The 13193-nt window shown below is 42.3% G+C and overlaps 1 protein-coding gene across 1 annotated transcript in view; it reads left to right on the forward strand.

Moving 5' to 3' along the window:
- Window positions 1-2191: 2191 nt before the first annotated feature.
- FLT3 (fms related receptor tyrosine kinase 3) overlaps window positions 2192-13193 on the forward strand; it is a 47444-nt gene continuing 36442 nt past the window's right edge. Inside the window, exon 1 of the mRNA XM_068143471.1 lies at window positions 2192-2266. Coding sequence (XP_067999572.1) covers window positions 2212-2266 — 55 coding nt within the window. The 5' untranslated portion in view covers window positions 2192-2211. The remainder of the gene's footprint in view (window positions 2267-13193) is intronic.

Consider the following 13193-nt stretch of genomic DNA (forward strand, 5'->3'; position numbering starts at 1 on the left):
TCCCATACCACCTGACTGCCCATGAGCTGTAAGTAGTGGGGATAAATGTCTGGTAATTTCAAAACAGAAGCACAATCTGCCTGCCTTCTGGTTTCTGAGGGCAAAACTTGTGCAGTGTTGGAAGAGATACAAGCAAGTACAAGACAAGCTTGGACTTACTGTAGTGAGTTGAGTCAAGAGCCATGAAGATGATGAGGGATTAGGTTATCTGACATGTGAAAGGGCTTGGACTTTTCAGCCTGAAGATGACTTGAGGCAATCTTAACAATGTATAAAAATATCTGATGAGGGTGTTAGACTCTTTCTCTGGTACTCAGTTATGGAGCCAGAGGCAATGGGCACAAACTGAAACTCAAGAGGTTCCCTCTGAACATAAGGAAATACTTCTTTATTGTGAGGGTGATTGAGTGCTGAATGCATTGCCTGGAGAAGTTGTGGACTCTGCATTCTTGAAGATATTTAAAACCCTACTGGATGTGCTCTGGAGTAATGTATGCTAGTTGATTGTGCCTTGAGCAGGGGACTGGACTCCAGAAGTGTCTCCCAACTTCATCCATACTCAGAATGTGTACCAGTGAGGGCTGTGAGTTAAAAAAACAAACAAACAAACAAAAAAGTAATTTGCCAGCCAGGAAAGCTTGTTGCCAGCATAGTGTTTCCCTGCATGAGGTTGTTTGTCTAAGGCCTATAGAATCATGCACTTCCTTTCCTGATGTTTGCATCTATTTTGCAAATATGTACCTCCCTAGTTTTCATATAATTTCAGTTCTTTCCCTTGAAATGCATCACATACAAACTTGGCTTCAGCACCAGAGTACAGAACTATTGCCTCAGTCTTTATTATATTTGAGACATTTCCTGTGGTTACTTTTACCTATGATACACCTGCCCAGCTCTGGTCAATTTATATTTTTATTTGATCTTCCCTAGTGCAAAAGAAGCTATTTACCAGGTATCAATAAAAAATGAAATGTGAATCTTGGCATCATCTCTGGCAGGTTTTAGGCAACACCTACTGACGTTGGATGTATTTGCTTAGGGGTTCCATTTATCCAGGTTCTGTACAATCGCAGAATGGATGTCTAGTGCCTAGCAAGTAAAAATCTAACAGCTGAACAAAGAGTAAAAATCCCTCAGCATATCCTGGGGGATATGATTCATCTTATCCCTTAGAACTGGATCCACTTTCTGCCCAGGGGCTGCAATGCACACCAAGGGAAGATGCCCCTCTGCAGTGTCTTGTCCCCATACAAACCAGAGGGCATTGCTGGGGCAAGCAACTTCAGCCACAGGCCAGCTATTTTGACCCTTTACATAGCAGTGGCTGGGAGACAATGAGGAGGCAGGTCGTGCAGTGCTACAGTCCAAGAGAGGCAGTGAGCAGAGACAGGCTATCGGCAGACAGAATGTCCCTAGAGGCTCACATCTGGGAGCAAGCCTTGAAGCCTTTACTTTTATCCCCTAGGCAAGTCATCTGCAAAATTATTTCAAAGCAGCTGTAGCTTAGTTTGAACTTTTCTGTGGACAGTGCTAGTTCCCTATTCCCTATTGAGTAAACACAGCCCCTCACTGCAAATTTACTCCCCATCTAGGCAGCATCCTCCTGCTCTTGGAAGTGACTGCAGCAGGTCCTCTGTCACCATCAGACCAAGTGTTCACCCAGCATGGGAAACCTCCCTCAGCCTGTTGACTACAGGTACAGCAGCGTATTCCCATGACACTGCTCAAACTTCACTTGGATGGGTGTTTTAGCTCTGCTTGGCAGCACCACTTGCTCTTCCCTTCATCAATACTCAGAGAAATTATGTAGACTGCCAGTGCATGAAAGCAGAAACTACAACTGCTTAAAAATTAAGAAATGAGGTGAAATGGCAAAAAAAAAAAGCCAGCTGCACCAAATTTACCCAAGAAAATATGTTTTTGTAGAAGTGTGAGCAAAGGGCTGAAGAAGCAGGCAAGGACTGAGCAGCCAGAGCAGAGACATCTGCTTGGCTTGGTGGAGGCATCCTCCAACAGAAGGAAGAGACTCCCTGACCCCCAGAGAGGCCCTCTTCTCCGCGTCCCACAGACGTTTCCTTCAGACTCAGGTCTTGGGCCCTCATTTTTGAAGAAGTGGTTTCTCTGTGAGCAGTGACGTGCACCCTTAAGACAACCACCTGCAGGGCTCAGTTTCACTCCCTGGGGATGGGGGATGGCAGGGCATTATCAGCCATGGCAGAGGGCTGGCCCCATGGCCACTTTGCTGGAAGCCTGTTTCAGCTAGCAGGTAAGGTCTCCTTGCAGCACTCCTTGGACAGTTTCCTCTCCATTTCCCAACCTCTCACTGCATTTTTTCACATGTTCCCTTACTTTCTCCTTTGATTCTCAACTATTCACTTTCTCCCACATCTTTTATTTTATGCTCCACTTTTCTTCTCTCTCCTGGACATGCTCTTCTCCATCCTTGTCTTGCCCAGCCTAGCCTGGCTTTTGCTCTCATTGCATCTGATTCATTTCACACTCAAGGCAACGAGTATTTAAATATACTGATTTACTTTTGTTTGTTTGTTTTCTTTTTCCTGGTGTAAATGTAGTCCCTGGTGTTAATGCTAGCTTGACCTGATCACTTTAAAATATCTGCAATTTCCCAGGTAAATACACTGTGAACCAGACACCCTGGTAAAGTGAAATGCAATGATTCATCCAGTATCTTGCCAGGTTTTATTGTAGTTCAATGATCCAAATAGAAGAAAGTGCCTTTGTTTTGTTAGAGAGAAGAGTTTGGGATTTTAAAGCTTTATTTCCTCTACTGAAAATCACTCTAGCATTTAACTGTTAAGAGAAAAGGAAATAAAATTTACCCCCATCTCAAATGCCTGAAGCTATTTTTTTCTACCTCTAAAATAAATGGCTTGCTTCTATCAAACATGATCTTGCTGATTCAAAATCCAGAACTGAAACAATAAGATAGTGTGTTCTTATGTATGCCTGAGAAAGTTATTTAACAATCTGTGGTCCATTTTCAACTTCACATACACAGGGATAATAGTATTTTACTCCAAAGAGGAATTGTTAGATATTATTCATTCATGGCTGAAAGTCTACATGAGCTATTTGAAGAGAAGATGGAGCAAAAATGAAAATTAGTGGTTTATGATCTCCTGCTTTGCATGACTTCTGATACTACTACTAGGCAAACCTTGTCAAAGAGGGATTTCTGTTTTCTCCCTGACTTGGTTTTGCTAGTCTTGCAGGCAGTATAACAAAGTGACTATGAATTATTAGCATCTGGGATCCGATGGTGCCCGAAGGTCCCTATGAGGGACAGACTATAGTGCAGCTAAGAGACAGTTCTGCAAAGAAAGAGAAAAAGGTGTGAGAGGTTCAAGGTATGATTTACCTCCAGGAGGACTGGTGTTCTTTGCATTGAGATTTTATTTAGTCAAGGTGAGGTATATAGGGAGGAAAAGTTACTTTTTTGTAAGGCTAGCTGTTAAAGGAGGGAAAGGCAAGTTCTTTTGGATGTACAGACTGCCTAGGATTTGAAGTATCAGAGGCACAGCTGAGAGCAGAAATCCTGAGAACTGCAGCTCCATATGCATCTCTCTAGTAGATCACTATTTTAAAGCAATTTTGATGTAAGGAAAAAAAAAAGCTAAGGATTTGATGAATTATGTGTAATTTCTTTAAAATGCATGTTTTCCCTTTAGGAATCTATCTATTCTAGACATAAGGTTTAGTAATACATTGTGCAGGGTTAATCTTTCCTGAGTGAAGCAAACAGAGAAGAGATCAGAAAAGAGAAACAATTGTTTTGGTACAGCTTGTTTTACAGCAGATATCCCTCCAATGAATTTGTTTAGGATAATCTTTAGTTTTTCTCTTAACACCCAATAGTGATTTATTTATATTTTTCTACTTCTCTGCTCAAAATCTGTAACTAAATTTTAAAGGCATAGCCTAAACCCACCACAATAATGAAGAATTGATGTGTTGTTAAAAGATACAAGGGGCTCAGCTGACCAAGCTTATAGTGGAATGCTATCCTTCCAAGAAGAGGGACCAGAAGAGTTCTTAATAAGCTAAACTGTAAATCTTCTGGATACTATGTCTGTGGCCATTTGTTTCTGCACCTATATTTTGAGAAGTGAGTTTTAATATAGAGACCTGCAGACCTAAGGCATCAGTTCTGTCTTTAAATTATAGTCTCAGATCTGTAGGAAAGATAAATCATCTTGACTGTATTCTCTTCTGGAAATAATTGCTTCCCAGCAGCAAGGAATGTAATCCCAAGAACTTTTAAAAACAATACACACAATACAGTGTGTATGTAAATACAACTATATATTTTAAAAGCACTATTCCAGTTCCTCATCTTCTTAACTTTCTCTGGTCATCTTAAGGAAGAGGTGGTTGTCAAAGTGAATCTTATACAGCATACAGCTAGCTTTGCATTAGTGGATGAGGCAGAAGGGTGGATGGGTTGTGGGAACTGGGGCAGTATCATAGAACCATAGCATGGTTTGGGTTTGAAGGGACCTTAAAGATCGTCTAGTCCCACCCCTCTGCCATGCTCAGGGACAACTTCTGCTAGATCATGTTGCTCAAAGCCCCATCCAGCCTGGTCTTGAGCACATCCAGGGAGGGGCCACCCACAACTTCTCTGGGCAACCTATTCCAGTGTCTCACCATCCTCAGAGTGAAGAATTTCTTCCTTATATCTTATTTAAATCAACCCCCTTTCAGTTTAAAGCTGTTACCCCATGTCCTATCACTACATGCCCTTGTATGTAGCAGTTTTATGTTTTGCAGATTGGAGAATTTCATGATGAACAGAGACTTTCAGTGACCTTTCTCAACAGGGGAAGTTTTCCATTAAAACCTACTCCTGATCCTTTTGGTTTTGTTTCACTTTTTCTTACTAAGAGCTGTTCATGGGGTTACTTGCAGCTTAAGAACACCTCAGAGAAATGAAGCTGTGAGATGCTGACTGAGATCTGCACGTGGCTGGCAAATGAGAGGAAATTTTACATGAGTAGGCACTGCAAACTCAGGCTCTAACGAGCTCTGAATGAGATTATGGTATACCTGATTGCACAAAAGCTATAGGACAATACTGTTGAAAAAACTGTCACAGAACATGCAGGTGTCCAGTACATTCCTGTGTCAGAGACACAAGAAAGCATGAGCTGGGACAGCACACTTCTACAATTTAAGAAGAACCCCAGAAATGCTTGGGACCCAGCAACCTGAAGAATCTGTCCATCTCCCAGGAACACACCGATTTCTCTTTGACAAACCAGCTGACAAACATTCCAGAACAAGTTCAGGCACCCAGCCCTGCCACAGGCAATAAGGTGAAATCAATGAGCACCCCAGGGGGAATCAAGTTTGATCCTGACTACAGTCTCTTTCCCAAAACATGCAAAAACCTGTGTGGAAGCCAGCTGAGAATGCTGGATAAGGCCAGTACACAGTCTGCCTGCTCAGGGAAACAGTTGTACTCAACAGAACATATTTTGGGGCCATCCATCACCATGCATTTCATATATCAGAAGATAAGGTATCACTTTTGACATGAAGATTCCTGAAGGCAAAAGTAAATTCAACTTAAAACTATGGGTGTTTCATTCTTTTGAGGTTTGGCCCCATTTGCTTTCCCCACTTTTCTCCAGAAAGTTCCTTGGGTTAATAATATTTCAAGCTACTGAGAAGCTGGAAGATGCCCAGAGCACAGCCCAACAACTGGCCAGGGCCACCCCCCTACATCTCTGCTCAGTGATGAGTGGGTGTGCACTGCTGTGACTGCTCAACAGACCAGGTTTGTCAGCAGAGCAGGGCTGTTGGCATTCTGTCTTTCTACAACATCCCTTCCTATGATGATCACTAAATAGTATAGGACAGAGCACCTCTTATTCATGGGGTTTTGAACATGTAGCTTTCAAAATACCTGAAACTTCATGGCATAAACTCACCTATATTTCAGGTTCCACTTTGCTAGCTGAGAAGCTGGCTTGGGTCATTGAGTTGAGCTAGATTTTCTGGAAATCTTCATGGACATTTTTACTGCAAAAATCAGGGACAAAAAAAGTCCAGCAACCAGCAGCAGAAATTGAACTGAAGAGTAGAACATTTACAGAGCAAAATTGTGGAAGACTGTGGCAGGAATGGATGACCAATGAAGGCAGAAAGCAATTCCAGTTTTTTTACAGTAACATTAGAAAAGCACAAGGACTGTTTATTCCCCATGATCAAATGCTTCTAAAAGGAAAAAGGGGACTAGGGAATCACTCCAGAGCCAACAAACAGCAGCATTTCTCAAATGGACAGGAAAACTTTATTTCCCATATGACTGAACTTTAACGCTGTTACTAGCAATACATTTAAGTAGGTGCTCTAGGACTCTAAACTGAAATGTGATGCAAAATGCTTCCAATAGAATCTGTAATCCTTCAGACAGAAATAACACCCTAAAACTTGCTGGTGTGTTTGAAGGATAGACTATTCCTTTCTTGTATTTCATGAGAAATAAGATCATAACAAAGTCAGACAGGTAGCTGGATAAGCATCATGTGCCTCTTTCTCATCCAAAGGAAGGGAGAGCTCCCCAGTTTTTCTAAGTTTTTTACTTAAAAACTGATGAAAACACTGAACAGGATGAACAGATAGCAAAACTAGCTTGTCAGATATTTAGCCCCGTTACTGTTGTAAAAGACATTATTTACTCCTTTGTAGTCTAGGCTTAATTATGTAGATAAGATTTCTAATGGGTGAGATACAAGGGCTGCTTTGAAAAGGTTTTTGTTGTTACAACATGCGGTCTGAGGTGTATGATGCATTTTACAGCTGCTCAGGAGTTGCAATTGTTTTTTACCCTAGCCTCATAATGATACAATAGGAGCAAGCAGTATTTAGTTTCTGTTAATTTTTACCAAATTTGGTGCCAAATACCGACTGCCATTTTTTATCAAACACCTGGGATTCATGTTTGTATTTTTATACTTTGTAGCACAATTGTTCTCTCCCTCTCTCCCCTTTCTGTCCATCCTTCACTCGCACACAACTCAGACCTTACTCCCTACTCCAGGACAGGAAGAATGATATACTATAGTCAGTTGTGGAAACCATTGTTTTCATTTAAAAGGGAAGTTTTGTAATACTAGGATGACAGGTAGTATCATTTCATTATCTGTCATCTTCTGTTTTCATTTCTGTTTTGAGTAGATACTTTTCTCCTTGTTGATGAGGTGCCAGGACTCTTAAGTACCTTTACTTAAAGTAGCCCTTTCTTTCAAGAGGCTAGCAAGTCCACTAGTGTCAGTAAAAGTACTAGAGTGTGTCAGGTAACAAGACTGGAGTACTTAACTACAGAGTAGTTTAAAAAAAATAAATAAATACTTAAAGCAAACTGACCGAGGTCATTAGGCAAGACATATTTGTTTGCTTTGCTTCAGGCTTGTCTATCTGGCTTTTTAAGGGCTTTTCCCACAAGCAAACACCCTCTAGGGAACAGTCAAGAATAAGGGCAACCCAATGCCACTTTTTCATTCATGTTTTCATTCATGTTGGACCTCTGTAGTGGCATCACACCGGCTCTTCTTGGTCCACAGAATTGTCCCTTTTTTCACAGAAGGGACCTCTGGAGATCATCTGGTCCAGCCAACCTCCCTGCTGAATCAGGGCCATCTAGAGCCAGATGCTCAGGACCCTGTCCACTCTGAGAGTGGAGGTCAGCACTTCTTTGGGCAACCTGTGCCTGTGCTCAGTCACCCACATGGTGAAAAAGTTTGTGCCTGTTACTGTTAGTCCTGTCACTGGACACCTCAGATATTTATATACATTGAAGCAATCCCTGCTGAGGCTTCTGTTCTCCAGGCTAAACAGTCCCATTCCTCTCAGCCTTTCTCCATAGGAGAAAGGATCCAGTCCTCTCATCAGTTCTGTGGCCTTTCACTAGACTTTCTCTAGTATGTCCATATCTTTCTTAATGCTGAAGAGCCTACGACTAGACACAGGATTCCAGGTGTGTCCTTGCCAGTGCTAAGTGCAGGGGAACAACCTCTATTTGCTGGCAAAATAAAAAACCATCCTAATGTGGCCTAGGATACAATTGCTCACCATTCTTAACGGGGTGGAAAGGTCTGGGTGATGTGGGAGCCAAGAAGAAGCTCCCTTGAGAGGATGGAACACATGGGTAAGAAGCAGAAGAAGAACCAGCCACATGTAGGTCTTTCATCAGAAAGGGAAGTTGCCATGATACTGAATTTCATTGCCTTTTCAGCCACTTTTCAGCCACTTCCCCAAAAGGGGGTTCTTCAGCTGTCCCAGTTATTCTTTGCACACTGGATCACAACTGTGATCTTTCCCAAACTGTGATCCTTCCCAAACTGTGGAAAGAGCAGGGATTTCAGTGTGAGCACAAGCCCACGTGGAACAGGCTCCCCAGAGAGGTTGTGGAGTCTCCTTCTCTGGAGATATTCAAGGCCTTCCTAGATGCATTCCTGTGTGATCTGGTGATCCTGCTCTGGCAAGGGGGGGGGGGGGCTGGGTGGTTTGGACTAGATGATATTTCAAGGTCCCTTCCAGCCCCTAATATTCTGTGGTTCTATGATCACAGCTGGGGGTACCTGTGGAAAGGCTGTCATTTGTTCAGCTGGTCCCATGCAAAGCAGACAAAATGAATAACAAGCAAAATAACAGTTCAACTCTTTTAGCAGTGCCTTTATCTCAGACTCACAGGGAAGGTAGATGTAAATCTGTTTTAGTGAAATGAAAGGCAAATAAGCTTTTGAATACAGCCCTGCAGTCTTTCTTCACCCAAACCCAGGTAAGCAAAAAACAGAAGAGGCAAGACAGATAAAAGGGAGCTAAATGCTTTGCTTGCTTCAGCCTTTAGCATTTGCTTTGTGATAAGGAGATTCTATTTTTCTTCAGCTAAAAACCCTGAGATACTGGCATAGACTGAGAACTCAAAAAGCTGATTTCAAAGCAAACCTGTAAATTAAGGAACAACACAGTGCTAGGGCCAGTTTATATTTAGCAAAGCAGGCTGTAACACCTAAAGGGTTTGGGCTGCTCATAAACATACACAATCCCTCGTCAACAGCAACTCATAGCCAGAGGAACAGGAAACCTCCTGTATTTAGGTGTATGATCAGAAAGTCTGAAAAGTGATAGAAATATATAAGTAAAACTGGATTGTTATTCGTCTTGGCTTAAATGAATGCTGAAATCAGAGTACGAATCACAGAGGATGATCTAGCTGTCAGTTTGCTGTAAAGTCAATGGCAAAAGTAGTCAATAAAGTTGGATATGTAGTAGTATCACGTGAAGAGTATTCCTGCACTTTGTGTCATTAGCTTATTTTTACTTTGTGCCATTAGCTTATTAATTACATATCTGTAATTAATCAGGACAAAGCAAGAGTAGCTCTGCTGACTCCCAGCTACCTGTTCTGTTGAAGACTATTTGGCTGTCTGTCAGGGGATTGTAAAATACATGCCTGATGTGATTCCTAATTTGAAGACCTCAGCCATCTTAATTATCCTGTCTTTAAAACTCTATGTAATTTATAAGCTGGCTGTGGACTGTCCTCCTCTAAAAAGAAAGGTGCTAGAGTTTAAAGGCACAATTTCATCCAAAAGATGAAGTTTGTTGAAATCTGTACCAAAACAAAATTATGTTAGGACATAACAAGGCAGAGGACAAATTCTTGGAAATATTAACCAAGTCATTAGTTGTACAAAATAATGTTGAACAGTAAATTTCTTGCAGCTGTTTTCATCTGAAGCTGAAAGTGGAATGTTGAAGAAAAGACAAAACAAACAAACAAACAAAAAACCCCCAGAAAATTAATTTGTGGACAGAGTTTTCCCTGATGAGCATGGCAAACTGTTGGAGTAGATGGGTCTTGGCAGTGTTGTTCCTGAGACAGACTGAACACATTCCTTCTCTCTTTCCCATACATTGAAAGGAGATCTTTTACTTTCAGGCATGGATTAGATTTAAGAGGAGTAGGGATGCAAATGCCTTAGGTGGAGGCAGTGTAGTTTTACTACAGAAGCTGACATAAAGTAAGTTGTCAACCAGCAGAACACTTTGCTGGTGCTTGCATTGGGTGAATTAGAAACAGTTATTCACCATGACAAGTTCTGTTTTAATATCTCTTAGGAAAAAAAAAACCCACTACTTCTGAGACCACTATAATAAACAGGGCATGACCTGTTTGACAATGATCTATTTAGTAGGAAGCTTTCACTGTGCATGCATGAGTTATTCCTCTACACCAAAAAAGGGCCTTTTAATTGTTGGGTTTTTGGTTGTTTATTTTCAAAATGTCATAATTGTGTTGGAATCCTATCTGAGCCGTGAAAGGAAAGCCATGGGATCTCCCCAGGAAAGCTTTTTTTTAAGTGTTCTGTCTATTTTTAATATTAAATCAGAAAAGTTTGCTGCAGATCCCATGGAAGAAAAGAAGAAATAAATAAAAATCGGTTCTTTGTCATCAAGAATTTAATCGGTGTATGGAAGAATTGACAAGGAATTCTCCTATCAAGTTTTATTTCCTAGTGAAAAAACACCCGGCAGCTCCTTCGCAAGCAAACAGGAGCCAAACATGTCGAGTGTAGTCACCAGCCGGGAAACTACCCCTGTGTTTCCCTTGCTCTTCAAAAGGTCGTGTGTGCGTGCGTTCGCCGCTGCTCCTGCGGGTTAGCGCAGGCTCCCGAGCAGTTCGGCGCCGCGGGCAGCCGGCGGCACTGCGCCGAGTGGCTGCGCGGGACTGCGAGGGGCGGCAGCGCCCCCTGGCGGCCGCCGCCTGGCCCCTCCCTGGGGCGGCCTCGCCAGTGAGCGAGCGTCCTCAGCTCTAGGTCCCCCTACAATGGAGCCTCCTCTCTCCGGTAGAAAAGCCCCGGCAAGAAACAGTCCGTAGTACCCAATCCTGAACGGCTTCAGGCAGTGGAAATGGGGTGTGGGTGGGTGGGGTGTGGATCCAGCTGGAAAAATAATCCAGGTGAAGGGTTGCAGGCAAGGACAAACAAGGCTGACAGGTAACAGCCGCATTCAAGGCGCTGTGGATTGTCAGTGCTGCTACTCGTTCTTATGCTCTGAGTCTGTACACAGAGCCTAATTAAGCCTTTCCCAAAACTGCACAGCCTCCCGCGCCCCTCTCTCACTGCTTTCCTGCTCAGTGATTCGAATCTGGGGATTCTTGGTTTCCTTCCACTGAACCCTCCTGACAATCTACCACACTCCATACACATTTTTTGCCATCTCAGAATCTCAATCATGCTTGAACATGACTATCGTTAATTACATCAGTTCACGTGGTGTTTGTTGTAATTAACTGGTAAAACCAGATTGATGACTGGTCCTAACCCCATCCAGTGTTACAGCAACTAGTCACAAGGATCATAAGCTGGAAGAGAGGGATCTTGTCACCTACCTTGCTTGTTAAAACATATTCTGACAATATTATTATCATGCAGCATGGTACAACACCTCTGGCCCTTCATCATGTGAGAACGAACTCACGGGTTGCATTCCTTTGGAAGCTGGGAGTTATTTAAGCAGAAAGGGTGAAGATACCAAGGGTGGAAAGCATGCTGAATGGAAAGGGGAAGGGGGAAAGTTAAGTTTGATGGGAAAAAATGAGTTATGGATAAAAGATAGAAATTAATTTAAGATCAATCCTTTCTACCTATCCCACCTTTCTCTGATTAGCGTCACATTTATGCTGAGTAAAATTCTCACTTCGGGATCCACTCTTTTGGGTAGTGATATCAGAAAAAGAGAGCCACATGCAAAGGTGGAGGGTTTCTCAAAATGAGTGTATGTGTATTAGGCTTGTCCATGTCATCACTTCTACAGATATGTTTTTCTGGCAGCAGATGACTGTGGGAGAACTATAACTATCCTTGAAAACAAGGGTCTGTCTACCTCCCCTGGTCAGGGTGAAAATTTTGGAAAGTTGATCCAGAGAGCCTCACCCACAGAAAAGATTCTGAAGCCAAATAAGAAGCAAGACGTACTTTGGTTTACACATCTCCGGGGCTATAAAGCAGAGTGAAAGACTGTTCTATATCTCGTGAAGGCCTGACATACGTGTAAAACACTAAACCCCATGAGCTGAACACAAATACAAGATGTTTTCCTTGATAGCAAGAGGAAGGTTTTCTCTTCATCCTTCACAGGGCTCCAGCCCCTCAGTTATCCTCTTTCTGACAAACTAGGACTTGCTACACATTGTGGAGTGGCTTTTTCAGTTTTACAAAGACCGCTTTAGTTATCCCCCACTTGAAAACAAAATTTTGGAGGCACTACCATTAGGTAAACCATCTGACAGCTGAACTAGCTTAAATGTAACTGCTTGGTTTCATATGTCTCCAGGAGATTCAGAGCTTCCTTCTCAGCTCTGAAACATGGAACCCCACTTTTTCATTTGTACAGGCATTTCCTCATGTAGGTGCCTGCATGCCTTGATGAAATCAGGACTCAGTTCATGGCGACTAGAGGTTTGTCTGACCTCAGTGAGAATAAGATTTCCCCTATTACATTTATTCAATCACCTATAAAAATGTAATGAAAACGGAAAGCAGACATAAACAAACATTGTTCAGAGGCAGCATTATTTCCATTCCAGCTTCAGCACAGTGTGGTAATACACAATATGACTGTGCACACTAAATGTTTGATATTGTTACCCAGTACTTTCAGTCTCTGCACTTCTTACTTTAGTCTTTCAGCAGAATGATTGACATGCAGATCACAAAAGCAGTCCCTGAGCAGGCCAGCTAGAAGCTGAAAGGTCAAGACAGTGAATTGGAGCATTACTATTTTCCCAATATTTCATTTACTGATTCTGCTTCTTCTGAAAGACTTCTTTATGCTCTCATTTTCTCTTTTGTCACTGTGATATATTTCTCTAAGACGACCCATGTTGTGTAAATACTTCTGGCTATCACATTGCTCATTTTTTTTCCACTGCAAAGCAGGTGGAATCATCTCAGATTAAAAATACCCTTCCTTACCCTAAAAGCCTTCCTGTATTTCACAGGAATAAAGGCAGAGGACAGCAGTGACACGCTCTAGCCGTTAACGGAGCAAGGAGTGCTGTTTATACATGAGGGTGTCAGGGTGCTCACTATTCCCTCTTCCAGCATACACTCCCACATACTGTTCTTTACAGGTGCAGTTCCACTTCATCAAACAGCTTG

Source organism: Melanerpes formicivorus, unplaced genomic scaffold (genome assembly GCF_026170545.1).
Source record: "Melanerpes formicivorus ecotype bairdi unplaced genomic scaffold, bMelFor1.0.p_v2 SCAF_1, whole genome shotgun sequence".
Taxonomy (NCBI): domain Eukaryota; kingdom Metazoa; phylum Chordata; class Aves; order Piciformes; family Picidae; genus Melanerpes; species Melanerpes formicivorus.